We start from the raw sequence: 18,427 nt of genomic DNA, 5'->3' as shown, positions 1-18,427 counted from the left end.
TTAGGCTCTCTAAAAGGTGTAATAGAGCAAAGACATTGTATATATATTCTAGCCTTCATACATACACATGTCTGTAAATACTTCCACCTGTAACCATTTGTATCTAGATGAAGCTAAACATACTGATGTCTCAAACTTGCTAACATAACTCACTGTAGGCTCCTCTCCTTACTAATTTGAAAACTCCTCCTCTAATGGTGAGAAACCTAGCGCCTAATAGTCGTCATCTGTTTACTTAATTGTTCAGTTCCAACCTACATGTGTAGCAGTATGAGAACGTTTAACTCAAGAATACAGTGCTTGTTTGTAGTTCCTTTTGCCTCTAGTCTTAGAGGCTCCACTCGTTTCCAGAATTACTTAGGTCAGCGCCTTTTCCTCTTTCTCCACTTCAGTGAAGTTATTTCATACATTGGTAGCAGAGTTAGATTCTCACACACGGTCTGTACCTCTTCCTGGGACCCCCTGACCTCCTAAATGATTTTTTTTTAAATTTTCATACTTTAAGGGTCAGTATTTGTGCTATAAAGTTGTATAGGTTTGAAAACCACATGACATGTGATGTCATAAAAAGATGAACATCTTTAAGTAGGCTTATTTGCAATCCGTACATTTTCTTTAGTGAGGTGTCTGTTCAGATCTTTTCCTCATGTTTTAGTTGGGTTGGTTATTTTCTTATTGTTGAGTTTTAAGAATTCTTTACATATTTTCGATACTTTCCATTTACCAGATGGGTTTTGCAAATATTTTCTTCCGGTCTGTGACTTTTCCTTCTCTTAACTGTGCCTTTCTCAGAGCAAACATTTTTAATTAATAAAATCTGGCTTATCAACTTTTTCTTTCATGGGTGATGCTGGATTTCATCCTATGTTATCTTCTAGAAATTTTATAGTTTTATATTCTATGTTTGGGTCTAAGATCTGTCTCGAAAACTGAGATTTATATCAATATTTTGTTGTTTGTTTTGTATGCAGATGTCAAGTTGTTGAAGTACCATTTGTTGGAAAGATTATTCTTTCTCCATTTAATTGCCCTTCCTCCTTTTTCAAAGATCAGTAGACTACGTTTGTGTGTGTCTATTTCTGGCCTGTATATTGTTATATCGATCTATATGTCCATTCTTTCACCAATGCTGTGCAATCGTGACTTCTGTTAGCTTTATTGTAAGTCTTGAAATTGGGTGATGTCAGTCCTCCAACATGCCAACTGGCTTCTTGGGTTGGCTATTCTAGGTCTTTTGCCTTCCCATAAAAACCTTAGAATCCATTTGTTAATACCTATAAACTAGCCTACTAGGGTTTTGTTTGGGAGCGAGTTGAATCTACAGATTCAACAGCTAGGAAAAATTGACAATATTCAGTCTTCCAATCCATGAACATGAAATATCTCTTATTTAGATCTCCCATGACTTTTTTCAGGTTTTATTTCCTGCATATAGATCCTGTACATATTTCATTAGATTTATACATAAGTGTTCCATGTTTTTAAAAATTTTTTTAAATGTTTTATCTATTTTTGAGACAGAGAGCATGAATAGGGGAGGGACAGAGAGAGAGGGAGACACAGAATCTGAAGCAGGCTCCAGGCTCTGAGCCGTCAACACAGAGCCCGACGTGGGGCTGAAACTCACAAACCGCAAGATCATGACCTGAGCCGAAGTCAGAAGCCCAACCAACTGAGCCACCCAGGCGCCCCAAGTGTTTCATTTTTTGATGCTAATGAGCATGGTACTGTGTTTTTAATTTCAAATTCCACTTGTTCATTGTTGGTATATGAGAAAGCAGCTAGTTTTTATGTATTACCTCATATAGCGCAGTCATGCCGTAATCACTTATTAGTCAGGAGGGTGTTTTGTTAGTGTTAATTTTTTGTTTTTTTCTACATCGATTACTAATCACATCATCTATGCATCTCTTTCTTCCCAATCTGTATATCTTTTATTTCCATTTTCAATCTTATTGTATTGGCTAGTGCTTCTATATGATGTTGAATAGAAATGGTAAAAGGGGACATTCTTGCTTAGATTCTGATTTTAGTGGGAAAGCAACTGGTCTCTCACTTAAATATGATGTTTACTGTAGGTTTTTGGTAACTATGTATCAGGTTGAAGACATTTCCCTCTATTTCTAGTTTGCTGAGAGTTTTTTTTTTTTTAATTTTTTTTTTTCAACGTTTATTTATTTTTGGGACAGAGAGAGACAGAGCATGAACGGGGGAGGGGCAGAGAGAGAGGGAGACACAGAATCGGAAACAGGCTCCAGGCTCCGAGCCATCAGCCCAGAGCCCGACGCGGGGCTCGAACTCCCGGACCGTGAGATCGTGACCTGGCTGAAGTCGGACGCTTAACCGACTGCGCCACCCAGGCGCCCCAATTTTTAACAGATTTCTAAAGCTGAGCATGTTTATTGACCAGAGTCATCAGCCCAGAGCCCGACGCGGGGCTTGAACTCCCGGACCGCGAGATCGTGACCTGGCTGAAGTCGGACGCTTAACTGACTGCGCCACCCAGGCGCCCCTGCTGAGAGTTTTTAATCATAAATTGGTTTGGATTTTTGTCAAATACTTTCTCTGCAATTAATGATATGATCAGTTTCATTTCTCTTCTTTAGCTTATTGACGTGATGAATTACATTAATTGATTTTCAAATGTTGAACCAGCCTTGCCATACCTGGAATAAATCCATGGTTTTATTGGTATTATTGGTTGTGGTGTATAATTTTTTATACATTGTTGGATTTGACTTACTAATATTTCATTGATTTTTTTACATATATGTTCATCACAGTTACTGTTTTGTAGTTTTCCTTTTTTGTAAAGTCTTTATCTCATTGTGGTATTAGGGCAATGCTGGTCTCTTAGAATGAGTTAAGAAGTGTTTTCTCTGCCTCTGTTTTCTGGAATAGATAGGGAGTATTGGTGTTATTTCTTAAATGTTTGATTGAATTCACTAGTGAATCTTTCTGGAACAAGTAGTTGTTAAGCCACACTCCTATCTACCCGTCTGTCGGCCTTTCTGACCAGCTCCTTCTCTTTTTCCTTTCCTCCCTCCTTTTCCCTTGGCTTCTTTTGCTTCTTTATTTTTCATATCCCCTGATATGGTGGCTGTAGCCCCAACTTAGCTTAAGCATCTACCACCACTTGGTTCAATCTCAAGTGCCAAATTCTCAAGAAAAGGCATACCTACATATAAGATCATATCGTCTGCAAACGGAGATAATTTTACTTCTCCTTCCTTACTTGGATGTCTTTTACTTCTTTTTCTTGCCCAGTTGCTCTGGCTAGAACTGCCAGTAGTGTGATAAATGGAAGTGATGAAAGTAGGCATCCTTGTCTTGTTAAGTGATAGTAGAGGAAAAGCTTTCAGTCTTTCACCACTTAATCTGATGTTTACAGTTGTTGTTTAATTTTTTACTGTTTAATAATGTTTATTTATTTTTGAGAGAGGCAGACAGAGCATGGAGTAGGGGAGGGGTAGAGAGAGAGGGAGACACAGAATCTGAAGCAGGCTCCAAGCTCTGAGCTGTCAGCACAGAACGCGACGCGGGGCTCGAACTCACAAGCTGTGAGATCATGACCCAGCCAAAGTTGGACGTATAACTGACTGAGCCACCCAAGCGTCCCATATGTCCCTTGTTGTTTTTTTTTTTTCTTGATTGTTTTTTGTTCTAATGTTTATTTATTTTTGACATAGAGAGAGACAGAGCAGGAGTAGGGGAGGGGCAGGGAGAGAGGGAGACACAGAATCCAAAGCAGGCTCCAGTCTCTGAGCTGTCAGCACAGAGCCTGACACAAGGCTCGAACCCACAAACTGTGAGATCATGATCTGAGCTGAAATCCAGAGTCAGACGCTTAACCGACTGAGCCACCCAGGTGCCGCTGGTGTAGGATCCTTTTAACATGCTTCTGAATTTGCTTTGATATTATACTGTTGAGGATTTTTGCATCATTGTTCATAAGGGATATTGGTGCTTTGTGGATTTTTTGGGGTTGTTTTTTTTTTGGTAATATCTTTATCTGGCTTTAGCAGGCAGGCCTCATAGTCTGAGTTAGAAAATATTCCCTCTCCTTCAGTTTTTGGAAAAGTTTGAGAAAGATTGATATTAGTTCTTTTAAAGTTTAATAGAATTCATCAGTGTGGTCCAGGGCTTTTTTTTGGCGGGGGGTGGGGGGGGAGATTTTTGGTTACTGACTCAGTCTCCTTACTAATTATCGGTCTATTCATATTTTCTATATCTTTGTGATTTAGTTTTAGTAGGTTTTGTGTTTCTAGGAGTTTGTCCATTTCGTCAAGATTATCCAATTTGTTGGTGTACATTTATAATAATTTTTCATAATCCCTTTTACTTCTGTAGAATCAGTAGTAATGTCCCTACTTTTATTTCTAATTTTAGTAATTTGAGTCTTTTCTCTTTTTTTCTTAGTCTAGCTAAAGGTTTGTCAATTTTGTTGGCCTCTTTGAAGAACCAGCTTTTGGTCTCAGTTTTTTTCCCCCTATTTTTCTATTCTCTATTTCATCTCTGTACTAACCATTATTGTTTCCATTCTTTTGCTCACTTTTGGCTTAATTCTTTTTCTTGTTCCTTAAGTTGTAAAGTTAGGTTGTCAATTTGAGATCTTTCTCCTTATTTAAAGTAAACATTTTTAGCTATAAATTTCCCTCTCAGTACTGCTTTTGCTCTGTCCCATAAGTTTTGGTATGTTGTGTTTTCTTTTTCACTTAGTCTCTTAACGTATTTGCTAATTTCCATATGATTTCTTCTTTGATCCATTGGTTGTGTAGGAGTGTGTTGTTCAACCTCCACAAATGTCTGCATTTTGTAGTTTTCCTTTTGTTACAGATACTTAGCTTCATCCCATTATGATTAGAGAAGATACTTTATATGATGTCTGTCTCTTAAAATGTATTTAGACTTCATTTGTGGTGTAACATACGGCCTGTCCTAGAAAATGGTGAAAACTTGAGAAGAATGTGTATTTTGTGTTCTTGGGCAGAATGTTCTGTTAGATCTAGTTGATTTCTTGTGTTGTTCAAGTCCTTTGTTTCCTTCTGTCTGGTTGTTTTATCCATGGTTGAGAATGGGGTACTGAACTCTCCAGTTATTATTGTAGAACTATCTGTTCCTCCCTTCAATTCAGCCAGTATCTGTTTCAGTATTTTGATGATCTGGTACCAGATATACAAACATTTCTTTTTTTTTTTCTTTCTTTTTTTTTTAATTTTTTTTTTTTTTACGTTTATTTATTTTTGAGACAGAGAGAGACAGAGCATGAACGGGGGAGGGTCAGAGAGAGAGGGAGACACAGAATCTGAAACAGGCTCCAGGCTCTGAGCAGTCAGCACAGAGCCCGACGCGGGGCTCAAACTCACGGACTGCGAGATCATGACCTGAGCCGAAGTCGGCCGCTTAACAGACTGAGCCACCCAGGCGCCCCTATACAAACATTTCTAATTATTGTTTCTTGCTGCATTAAACCTTTAATTAATATAAATTGTATATTTGTCCTTCTTTCTGTCTTATAATCTTTTAACTTGAAATCTTTTAACTTGATGTGATATTACTATAGCCACTCCTGCTGTCTTTTGGTGACTGCATGGAATATCTTTTTCTGTCCTTTTGTTTTCAACCTGTGTATCTGTGGAGATAAAGTAAGGCTCTTATAGATAGCATATTGTTGGTGTGTGTGTGTGTGTGTGTGTGTGTGTGTGTGTGTGTATGTGTGTGTTTGATCCATTCAATCTCTGTTTTTTTTGTTTGAGTGGAGAGTTTAATCCATTTACATTTAAAATGATTACTGATAGAAAGGGACTTATGTCATTTTGCTATTTGTTTTCCATATGCCTTATATAGCTTCTTTGTCCCTCATTGACTGTATTACCGTCTTCTTTTGTGTTTAGTTGTTTTTTTGTATTGAAACGTTTTAATTCCTTTCACATTTCCTTTTGCTTATATTCTATGGCTATTTCTTTGTGGGCCATGGGGATTGCATCTAATATCCTAAAGATATAACAGTAATTTGAATTTATTCCTGAATCTTTCCCTGGGAATATGTGATTACTTTCTAATTTCCACCCATCTGTTGTTGCTTTTGAATCTTCTAGTCTTTAATGTCTCTCTCCTAAAAGGGGAAAAAAAGGAAAGTGGAAGGTGATGGGAAGCACTAGCCCTTTATTCCCCTGGAAGTCACTTCAGCAGGAAGGGGAGAGGCTTTCTGCAATGGCGGAATGGGTACCAATGGCTGCCACTATATCTGTACTCCGATCAGAAGCAGCAGGCGACAGAGAACAGATCCCCAGTGTTTGGAGGACAGGGTCCCTACTGCCCAGCCTGTCTCCCACAGGCTGCGTGCAGGCTGTCCCAAGAACAGGTCACAGTTGCCTGCTATGGGGGTGGGCCATGGGGGATGGAGAGCTACTGCCATCCAAGTTGAAACTGACTAAAATTAACTGTACTTTACAGTCCAGACCTTTCCTTGAAAGTTAGAAGCCTTCGACTAGAGTCCAGAGTTCCAAAGTAGTTATATCAGACAGATTCTGCCAGTATAATTTTTGTTTGGGTGAGAAGAACGATTTTTTAAGATTTATTTATTTAAGTAATCTCTCCACCCATCGTGGGGCTTGAACTCAATCTTGAGGTCAAGAGTCACATACTCTTCTGACTGAGCCAGATAGGCGCCTTTTTAAAATTTTTATTTAAGATTCTATTTTTAATTATCTGTACATCCAGTGTGGGGGCTTGAACTCACAACCCCGAGATCAAGGGTCATAAGCTCCACCACCTGAGCCATGCCAGGTGCTCCGTGGATGGGAAGAAGGATTCGTGGTGCTTCTGCTACTCCACCATCTGCTCAGAATCTTGTACTCCGATATTTTGAAATCTGTACTTAGTTTAACTCTAAAGTTAATCAACATCGCCATCCTCCTTCAGCACAATACAAGGTCTTCCCGGGATTCTTTTGCACAGTTAATGGTTGTGTTGATGGATCCATGTAAACCCCACCTTCTTGGTTCCCCTTTGCTTCTTGCATCCATTGATTCTGCTGGGTGCAATTTTCTTTTCGCTAGAATGGTAAACTCAGTCTTCGTTCCCTCTGAAACGTCTTTATTTCACTTTCTCTCATGAATAATAGATGATCAGAGTGGATAAGTCTAAGTGGAGGTATTTCCTCTGAGCATTTACAGATATTATTCTGTTGTCTTCCAGCATAATTTTCTAGAACCTTTCATCACTGATGAGCTGTCTGGTGTCATTCCTTACTTTGGTGTCTGCTGATAAACTCAACCAATAACAGTTATTAAGTTTACTTTGATAATGCTGTGTATGCATTAGTTCATTTAACTCTTATAAAAATACGACGAATTATAAATATTGTTTTTCCTCATGTTTTAAAGGAGAAACCTCCGGCTGAGAGAATACAAGCAGAGTTAGAATTCAATCCCAGATGTTTCAAAATACAAAGCCTACTTTGACTATGACATCATGCATGCCATCTCCTAAATGCTACAGAGCAGTCACAAGGTGGGGAAACAGAGGCAGGTATCCACTGAAAACCAGGCGGATCCCCTCCCAGTTCACCGAGGAGTCTGGTGGACCTCCTTCAAAGCCACCTCTGGGAAAGTTTTGCCAAATTTGAGGCCTTCTGCATAATTCAGCATTGATCACAGAGGCCTCCCTCTTAGACGTATAAACTGGCAGTCTACAGAGGAAGGGAAGGAAGGAAGGAAGAGGTGTCCTCTCCCTGAGCCCTCCTTTCTTGGAGTAAGAAGGAATTGCGTGTCACCATTTAGGTTTTGTGCAGTGTTTTCCCAACAAAACCTACCGACAGAATATTTTACTTTCTGTGATACATGTAGAACTCATGCTTGTCAGAGGCCTGGTTGCTCCCAGTAATTACATGCAGAGAAATGTCAGAGAAAAGTGGCATTTTGGTGACACGGCTGAGAGGACTTAGCTCTATTCCAACAAAACTGTAGATTAAGATAGAAATTCCAGAAATTGAGTTTCCAGATTTAAAAGCTTTTTAATTGCACTTGGATATATCTAGAATTCAGTCACATTGTTGTAGTTTTGCTTCTCAAAGTGGTTCCTCGGGCAGCTGTTGCCATGTGAATTCTACTTGTCACCAGCAAACCCAGAAAAAGGAGGCAACTTTGCTCGGGGCTCCACAGTCGCAGGCAGTCAGGTGCACTTGGAAGTGATCTGTGCCTCCTCTCAGCCACGGAACAAACGACGCAGTTGTCGCTAGGATAGTCAAGAACAAAATCCATAAATCTGGGAAGTTCAAGAAGGACTACAGTAAGCACTCTCTTTTTTTGAATTCCCAGATCACTTCTCCCTCAAACTAACCTGGGATCTCCTCTCCTTCCCAGTTCACATGCACTTCTGAATTATGAGAGGGCCTGGCAGCCCCTCATCCATCCTCTCACTGGCACTTTCCCAAGGTTCCGTTTGTAAGTATTACTGTGTGTTTGCGGGACCAGACTTAGAAAATAGCCAACGCTGGGGCCACCTGGGGGGCGCAGTCGTTAAGTGTCCGACCCTTGATCTCAGCTCAGGTCATGATCTCATGGTTCGTGGGTTTGAGCCCTGCATCGGGCTTGTACTGATAATGTGGGGGCTCCTTGGGATTCTCTCTCTCCCTCTCTCTCTGCCCTTCCTTCCCTTAATAAATAAATAAACATTAAAAAAAAAAAAAGAGCCAACACTAAGATCATATAAGAGCCCTCCTTAGGAGTGTGAAAATTCAAATGAAATGTAGGAGTCTTTTTTTGTTGTTAGTGTTCTTTTTTATTTTTGTGTGTTTCTACTTTATCCATTGTATGTGGACTTTGAGTTCGGCTGTAATTTTACCTAAAGAAAGGGCTGCTCTTGGGGCGGCTGGGTGGCTCAGTCGGTTAAGCGTCCGGCTTCGGCTCAGGTCACGATCTCGTGGTCTGTGGGTTCGAGCCCCGCGTCGGGCTCTGGGCTGACGGCTCGGAGCCTGGAGCCTGTTTCTGATTCTGTCTCCCTCTCTCTCTGACCCTCCCCCGTCCATGCTCCGTCTCTGTCTCAAAAATAAATAAACTTGGAAAAAAAAAAAAAAAAAAAAAGAAAGGGCTGCTCTTTGCCCTCAGCTTCTAAGAGGTGATTTTCAAGCTCTTGGAATGTCTTGTCTGGTCAGAGTATCTTTGTTTATCTGGGGGCCTGGGGTCATGCTAGGTAGTCTACACTAGGCATGTGATTTAGGGTAGAGGCTTTGGGCTACACTGTATTTGCTTGACATTTAGAGGAGCTGGAAACTAAAGTCAGCCACTCAGCAGTCAGCTGTCTAGGAGACTGAGCCCCAGGAAAAATTCTGGACCTCGAGGCTCAGGTTGAGCTTCCTAGGTTGGCAGCGCTCCATGCCTATTCTCGCGCATCATTGACGGGTGATATTAGCTGTGACCACTACTTGAGTGACAGAGGGCAGCTGGAAGCTCTGGGCATGGAACTTTCCTCAAGTCTGTCCCATGTGCCTCTTCCTTACGCTGATTTTCATCTGTGTCCTTCCGCTGTAAGAAACCATACTATTAACAGCTTTCAGTGAATTCTGTGGGTCCTTCTAGTGAGTGGTCAAACTGAAGGTGGCCTTGGGAACCCCTGCATTTACAATTGGTGGTAGAAATGGGGGTGGTCTTGGGGACTCCTGAACTTTGTTGTGGTATATCTGTTTTCAAAGCCCAGCCTCACCATTTCTCATTTTCTTATCTGAAAAATAGTGGTAACTGTGTTTACAGGGTTATTGTGGTGGCTGAGTAAAGTGACAAATATGAAACATCTGGAATGGGGCCTTGCCTGTTACAGGCCTTTAATAAGGGCTCTTTCCTAAAGGTGCTGATAATTTGACTTTTCCGTAAAGAATACTACAGTAGCATGTGGAGGAATATTTGCAAAGACTATCTCCAATGGTGATATTAATAAATAGCTCTTGACTTGCTCTTTTTCAACTGCTATGCAGAATTTCCTCTTTATTTTTAACTCTTGCATATGTAGAAATATGATGCCTTTGAATGATTAGAACTTTCCCAGTAGCTACAGAGTATTTATCATTTAAAAGCTGGAATAACTTCAGCACAGCATGGTTGAGGCATGAGATTGACAGGCCAAAGTGGTAAGAATTTTGGTTTGGGACATTTGGAGTTTGAAGTAGCTATGGATATTCTATATAGATTTTCCATGTGGAAGATACCGTGAAACTAATGGGACGTCAATTTTCATCTACAAAAAAAGAAAAAGTGTGCTCACCTATACTGCCTGTACTATTAGGAACCAGTTAAGATAATGGGAAGAATATCTTTCACTATGGCAGTTTTATTTTTTTAATTATTATTTTGCCAGAAGGGACAAAGACTGTGTAAATAAAACAGAACCAATCAAAGGCAGAGCAGGCTGACTTCAGAAGTCTGCATATAAATCTTACATTTCCCCTGCATTAGCCTTGGAACAGACAGTCTCTATTATGCTGTACTTGGGTAGAGAAATAATTAATAGACAGTAGGCTTCTCCTCAGTGTGCTCATTCTTTAGACTCTATGCTGAGGAAGGTTGAAGGACACTAAGAATTTGGGATATACACATTATTTTCTGTAACTTTTAGATCGGTTAAACAGAGGGAGTTAACTTAGAAATATTATACTTAAAAAAGTCCAGGGGTGAGAAAAATCTCTTTGCACTCCAAAATACTTAAAAGATAAAATGGTTATTATTAGTTCTGTCTTTTTTCCAGTTTGAAGCTAGCAGCGTGCAATCATGTAATGACCACAGGCTCTTGACGACCCACAAATTTGAATTGTGGCTCTCCACTTACAGAGGATGTCACCTTTGACATATTTGTTAGTTTTTTGGGACTTTTGCCTTTTTTTTTTAACATTTATTTATTTTTGAGAGAGAAGGAGGGATTGAGAGAGAGGAGAGAAAGAGAGAGAACACATGCTGACATGAGTGGGGAGTGGCAGAGAGGGAGACAGAAGATCCCAAGTAGGCTCTGCACTGTGAACAGAAAGCCCAATGCAGGGCTTGAACTCACAAACCGTGAGATCATGACCTGAGCCCAAATCAAGAGTCTGGCCCCTTAACCAACTGAGCCCCCCAGGCACCCCTATTTATTTTTTTAAGGTGACTCCATACCCATCATGGGGCTTGAACTCACGAGCAACCAAGAGTCACATGCTGTACCAACTGAGCCGCGTAGGCGTGCCCCACCCGTTTTAAAGATGGGCATCCAACCACATGAGTTTTGTAAAGTGCATTACACCAGCTAGAGAACCAAACAGTGCCTAGTGCACAGTAGGATGCTTCCTGAATAGCGGCTGCTACCATCGTCCTGTAGGTCTTCCCCTTACCCCCACCCTATTTTGTTGGCTCACGTTGTTAATAATATACTCTTCCCTCACTTCGATAGATTGGTCATTACTATTTTTAATTTTGTTTTTTAGTTTTATCAAGATTCTACATCGTCTAAGAAGTCAAAGTTTATTACAAAAATCAGTAGTTCCTTGTATTTTCCTCAAATATACCTCCTTTCCCTCCTCTCAAGCAACAGCTACTTTCAACTTTTGGTTGATTATTTAGGTATTTGTCTTTACCAAATATTGCTGCTATTCATTGTTTTTTCTCGTTGTCTCTTCACTGTGGAAGATGAGATGAAGCTCTCCCCTACATTTGCTCATCATGCCCTTTCCTGTTCTCCCACCTTTGCAATGTATGTATACCGTAGTTTTATGCGTTATGTGACCACGTGAACACTGTTCACTGCTGAGCAGTGCAGTCTCCTATGATTGCTATTTGTTTCCAGCATACATTTTGGTTTCCTTGGAGTTGATATTTTATTTTTTTCTTTGTCTAGACTTCTGTATTCTTTAGCTAAATCAACTCTCAAACTCTCTGCCACCTGTATCTCCTCTCAGACTTTCAGATGCGTTGGAGGTTCTATCTGTTCATCTTTTTAAAGGAGTCTCCCCAGAGGCACTTACTGACTCACCCACTTTAGACACACACTATCATACTGGGACTTCCTTGAGCTCTCTCCTGTGTGGGATGTCTTGCTTTGGGGATCCCATGTCTCATTCTAGTGAAACATCCTCCAGTAGATTCCTAAGAAGGGGTATGTGGGAGGTCCAATTGATTGAGATCTTAAATATCTAAAAATGTTTTTATTCTCCCTACAAGCTTGATTGATAGTTTTGCTGGATATAGAATTCTCAGTTGCAAACCAACTCGTATGCAATCGGAGCCACTGTCTTTGAGCTTTCAGTGTGGTTATTGAGAACTCGGAAGGCATTCTGATCCTTGATCCTTTGTATATGACCATTTTTCCCTTGTTAGGATTTCCCTTTGTCTCCATTGTTTTGAAATTTCACTGAGATGTGCCTCAGTTGGTATGTTGGTTTTTATCTATTGTCTATTCCATATGTTTATCCTTTGTCTACATGAGTATGTTTACTCATGACCTTCACTTTACAAAACTTTTCCATAATTATTTCATTGAGGATTTCCTCCTTCCTATTTTTTTCTCCTTTCTTTCAGAAAGTGGTGTTATTTTAAAATTGGGTCTCTTGGGCTAGTCCTTTACTTTTTTATTTCTTTTTCTTTTTTTTAGTGCTTTCTTTCCTGGTTTTTGTCTTTTTTATTCTACATTCTAGAAAGTTGTTTTTTTTTCCCCTTAACTTTCCTGTGAATCTTTCATCTTTGCTCCTATAGTTTTAGAACCTAAGGTTCTTTTCATTCTTTAAGGGTTCCTTTTTATAGGGTAGTGGTTTTTGTTTGTTTGTTTGTTTGTTTGTTTTATGTATACAGTATTGTCTCATTTCTCTGAAGACAGTTGTTTTAGTTTAGTTGTTTGGGTTTTTATTTTGTTTTGTGTTCTGTTTTCCCCTTGCCTAGGCTATTTACTCTGTTACTCTTTTCTTTTGGTTTATTTTTAGTGTTCTTGTTAGGAGTTTTCTTCAGATGGTCACTAGTTGTCTGCTTATATTTAAGTGGGACACTAAAAAACATATTGAAAGTCCTAAGTATGTGTATGGTGGGCGGGGGGGGGGTGCACCTGGGCTGGGTGGCTCCATCGGTTAAGCATCTGACTTAAGCTCAGGTCATGATCTCACGGTTTGTGGGTTCAAGCCTCACATTGGGCTCTGTACTGACAGCTCAGAGCCGAAACCCTGCTTCAGATTCTGTGTCTCCCTGTCTCCATGCCCCTCCCTTGCTTGTGCTCTGTCTCTCAAAAATGAATAAACATTAAAAAAAAACAACAACACAAAACTAAGTATGTGGACGGTGCTTGACTTTATCTTAGAGAAATCTAGTGGAGTCATTTACTTAGGAAACCCAAACAGTACATTTATTTATTTATTTTGAGAGAGAGCAAGCATGAGTAGGGGAGGAGCAGAGAGAGAAGGAGAGAGAGAGAATCCCAAGCAGGCTCCTCACTGTCAGTGCAGAGCCTGATGCGGGGCTCAAACTCACAAACCAGGAGATCAAGACCTGAGTCAGAATCAGATGCTTAACTGACTGAGCCACCCAGGTGCCCCTGTAATTATTTTTTAAATGTCTGTGATGGGGCCAAGTCCATAGTTAGCATTCTATAACTGTTATAGGAGGGAAGAATAAAAGGTAGCCATCATTACTGGCCTCATTTTACATGTCATACACGGTAATGACATGTTTACTCCTATGCTAGCTGGAGTGTTCCCCCATTTCCAGTAAGGTGTGAGTGTTGTGCCCCCTACACGGATACACGGTGAAAACAGCACACAGTATTCTACGGAGCCAATAGCAGCAAATTCCATTCTGTCAGGACATCAGTAGAACAGGTGGGAATTTTCCTCATCCTGTGGTCTTCTAGTTTTGTTAAGAGGTAAGGAGGAAGAGGCTAAGCTGTTGTATGTCCTGAGTACCAACATAAATTATAAATCAGATGTATTTACAAAGCGAGCAGTTCTGATGTGGGATAGAGTGGGCTGGGGGAGGTAACTACAGAAGCAATTTTAATATGTGGTTGGCCAAGTTCAGGGTAGTGAGGTCCTGTGGCAGGTGAACTGTCATAGTTTAAAGGGATTCGGGAAGACTTCCCAGAGCAAAAGGTGTTTACCAGGGGACCTGAGACATAAGTAGGTGTTAATCATACAGCAGGAGTAGGATAGAAATCACATGACAAGGGGGTTGGCTCCTGGGGAGTCTCCAAATGGAGGTTTAGTATTTAGACTGTAGATACTAGGGCTCTATTCTGTTGTAGACCTAGTAATCCCAGCATCTCCGTCTGCAGAAGTTGAAAGCAGTCAAAATTGGCATCAGAAGATCAGTCAGCAAGAGGACTGTTGCTGAGTCCCAGAAGTGAGGACCTGTGTTAGGGTGGCGTCAGGACAATAGAAATGCTGCTGAAGGGGGCACCTGTGTGGCTCAGTCGGCTAAGTATCCGACTCTTGGTTTCGGCTTAGGTCACGATCTCATGGTTCGGGAGTTTGAGCCCTGCATTCGGCTCTGCACTGACAGCATAGAGCCTGCTTGGGATTCTCTCTCTCTCCTTTTCTCTGTCCCTTCTCTGCTCTCTCTCTCTCTCTCTTTCTCAAAAAATAAATGAACTTAAAAAACAGTTTCATGAAAAAAAGAAAGAAATGCTGCTAAGGAAGAATCAATGGGGCCTGACATCTTTTGGATGGAGGGACCAGGGAAGGGAGAGGCACCTTTGACTCTGGAGTTCTAATGCCCAGTACTCAGGGATGACTGTTTTCTTGGGCAGCAGAGAACATTTGAGAGCAGTCTGTCTTGGGAGGGAAAACGATGGGGGAGATGTGGATTCTGTATCTTGGGTTGCAGCGTTCAGAGAGGCCTTTGAGGCACCATTTCAAAGAATGGTCTTGTTAGAAGAAAATTTCTCATGATTCATAGGTAGACTAAACTTTCCCATTTATTGGATAATTTTTGTCCACTGGAAACCTCTTAGCTGTTGGGTAAAAAATCAGATGTCCTTGAAATTCAGCATATTTTAATAGTATTCTGAATCCAGGAAACTATGCATTTTCAATATTTTTCTCAGCTAGAACCCAAAATTGTTACTTCACTTGGGTCATAATTAAGAGTTTTTGAGAAGATAGCAGCTTAACAAAACTATTTGTCTGTTTATAAATCAGGTATCAGTGTATTATCTGTTTACACAAATGAGTGCCAAATAGATGCTTTGAGTCAAAAGCCTTCACAGTTCAATTAGTAATTCCTTCAGAGCTTCGTCAGTTTATTTCCTGTTTCCTTCGTCCTGGTCATTATTCTACAGGGACTTTTGAGAAGCGATTTTCTTAAAAGAGTACAAATTGGATTATTCCCCTTTATTGAATTGAAATTCTTAACAGGCTTTCTGCTAATGAGATATTGTATCCATGTTAGGTTAAACAGGCCAGTTTGAATCATTTTGTTGGCATTTCAGAATTAGAAGTCATTGATTAAAAGCCTAATAACTCAAGCCAAGTTTAATAATAAAATGGATTCCACTAGGTGCTTCTAACACAACCAAGAAAATTCATACCAAATCAAAAGTGGCAACAACAGGAATTATAATTAGCTTGTCCATTAACACATGATAATGCCAAAAAAATGTAATTAACCTTCTTTTAGTGAGACTGCTGACAATAAACTTGACTTTCAATTCCAGGATGTATTTTTTTTTCTTTTCAAAATGTTATTTAAATTCTGGTTAGTTCATATACAGTGCAGTGTTGGTTTCGGGAGAATTCAGTGATTGATCACTTACAGACAACACCCAGTGCCCATCACAACCAGGGCCCTCCTTAATGCCCAGCACCCAGCTAGCCCATCCCCCCACCCTTCTCCCTCCATTGACCCTCAGTTTGTCCTCTGTCATTAAGAGTCTCCTGTGGTTATATTCTGTATTCAGCAGTTGGGTCTTCTAGGCCCAGCCTGGCAGCAGTCCTAGGGGAGAAGAAGCTCATTCTGCTTTGATATGGAACCATATCTGGAGCACAAAAGGATTTTCTTGGACTTGATAGAGAGAAAAGAGACCAGGCTGGTTTTCGAATGTTTAAAATACTTACTTGACAGTTTTAAGGACGTTTGTGCTTCTGACCTGACTACGCTTTTTCTTTCCAGTTCAAGATTGATGGCGAATGGTGGACATGGATTGATTATAACCGGTTCCAGGAGCTCGTGCAGGAATATGAAGATAGCGGTGGATTAACAAATTTCAGCGCAAAGGATTATGTGGCCAAAACCCCCCTCTGGGCGTTATTTGGTGCCAGTGAAAGAGGCTTTGATCCCAAGGACACAAGATACCAGAGAAAGAACAAATCCAAGGATATTTCCGGGTGTTGAGATTATCTGACTATAGGGTACTGACGGACAAGAACTCCCGGCCCCCAAAGGTTCTCACGCCTCACTGTGGGTTTTCAAAGGACACGTCACGTGACTTGTGTTTCATGTAGGGAAGAATGGAAGGCCGCACACGGGGACACAAGTCACCCCCCCGGGTTGGGGAGGTGGCATCCACACTCTGAGTGCCTGGGACTCAGCCTCACGTGTCTTTTCAGAGCTCAGTCCCTTTCCTGATTTTACTTTTGAGAGGAACATCATTGCGGGGGAAGTACACAGCCATTAGAATTTAACTGGTGGTTTTGAATCATAACTTGTAAGACTCCCAAGAATGCTATTCCTGAGGGTGTTATAGGGGATGAATGTCTGTTCCTCTCCCCTTCGTGGGCTGTTGACCTTTGTGGACTGTGTTACCCCAAGGTAAGTAGATCTGCCCCCTCCGAGACCTCCATCCCTTCTTTAGATTTAAGATAACACCTCCCAGAAGTCATTTAAGTTGTCACAATTCTCAATTATTTTTAAATACTGCACAGATTAAAGTTTTGCTTAGTACCGACCCTTTATGAACTTGCATTGGATCTGAACGTCCTAGATCTCACTCCGTTCTCGTACAGATTGCCATAGAAGGTATTAGTGGCTGCACCAGGGTGAAAGGGCTCTTCTGGAAGAAGAATGGCTCTGTGATGTCATCAGTCTCACAGACAAACTCTGAAACTGAGTATGGTTTGCTTTTTGTTCCAAAAGTCAGTGGTCAAGCCCCTGTCCTTATACACAGAACAAGTCCCCACCTTCTTTTCCCTCTTGTAGCCCGAGCTACTTTACACAATCTGTTCTTCAGGTTTCAAGTTTTTTCTACTTGAAAACATCATTGAATACCCAATAGTTTTTTTAAAATATCATAGTTATTTTTAAAAAATTCCTTTATCCTAAAATTTTGATTAATAAAATCTTTTGGAAAGACTAGTGTTCTTTTGAGTGTTTATTTGAAAGATGCTTCTAGTGCCATGGTTGTAAGCCCCATCAGATTGACCTCCTCCTGTATACCAGCCGTCTGTCTTGTCATTTCTGCTGAAGTAAAACCCATACATAATGTAACCTACCTACTCACCCAGTTGAAAACTAGGCTCTGATTATTTCTAAGCAGTAGAGTCAGAACACTTCTGTCTGCTGTGACATGGGATGGGAGGGTTGCAGAGTATCACAGAAATCCTTTGTCCTTTCTTGAACCCACCTCGTCTTCAAGCTTATGTTTTGGTCTCCTGTTCTGGTGACTTATGAGACCGACAGGAGACAGGAGTGATGCAGGTCGGTGAGGCAAGATCTCCTTGAAACCCAGATGGGTTAATGTTCATTGAATTTGAGGTGCAAAAATACCCTAGAGTAGAAGGAAGTGTTAAAAAGCAAGAGCTCATGCTGAGCGGGGAGCCTGGAGGCAGAACATGCTGGGCTTTGGACCATCCTAAACCTTTTTTCAACCACAGTAAGGACTGTAGGGAAACCGCTTTCCCTCCAAAACAAAGAGGACATAGGCAAAGTGACTAAAATCCTTAAATTTTAGAATTTTGACAAGGAACTGAAAATCATCTGTTAAAAGAAACCAGTGAACCTCAATAAAACTAACTGCTGGCTTCTCATCAGAAACCGTGGAGGCTGGAGGACAGAGGCGTAGCACCTTCAAGGGACCAAAAGAAAAGGCTTTCTACCAACAATTCTTTGTCTAAATCCTCCTTCAAAAACAAAGGAGAAATTAAGACATTTCCGGGTAAACAAAAAGTGAGAGAATTCACCTGCAGACCTGCCCTACACGGAATACTGAAGGCTCTGATGAAATACACTAGACACTAACACAGAACCACATGAAGAAGTAAAGAGCGCTGGTAAAAGTAATTTCAGAGGTTTTATAAATGTATCTTCGTACCTCCTATTTTAAAAAACAGTTGCCTAAAGTGATAATTATAGAACTGTGTTGATGGGCTTACAATGTGTAAAGATGTAATTCGCATGACAGTAATAGCTCAAGGGGGTACAGCACAAGGCATAGGCATATTGGAGCAACTATTGACTGCCTACTGGTGAAATTTAGTATGAATCCAAAGTAG

General features: G+C 40.7%; 1 protein-coding gene across 2 annotated transcripts in view; it reads left to right on the top strand.

The window, feature by feature from the left end:
* LOC125154480 (S-adenosyl-L-methionine-dependent tRNA 4-demethylwyosine synthase TYW1) overlaps positions 1 to 17,261 on the top strand; it is a 212,922-nt gene extending 195,661 nt beyond the window's left edge. For both annotated transcript variants that reach the window (XM_047838838.1, XM_047838839.1), the window contains one exon: positions 16,110 to 17,261. In XM_047838838.1, the coding sequence (XP_047694794.1) occupies positions 16,110 to 16,331 (222 nt within the window). In that variant the 3' untranslated portion in view covers positions 16,332 to 17,261. The remainder of the gene's footprint in view (positions 1 to 16,109) is intronic.
* The last annotated feature ends 1,166 nt before the right edge of the window (positions 17,262 to 18,427 follow it).

Source organism: Prionailurus viverrinus, chromosome E3 (assembly GCF_022837055.1).
Source record: "Prionailurus viverrinus isolate Anna chromosome E3, UM_Priviv_1.0, whole genome shotgun sequence".
Lineage (NCBI taxonomy): Eukaryota > Metazoa > Chordata > Mammalia > Carnivora > Felidae > Prionailurus > Prionailurus viverrinus.
This window is presented reverse-complemented; position numbering and strand designations above follow the sequence as displayed.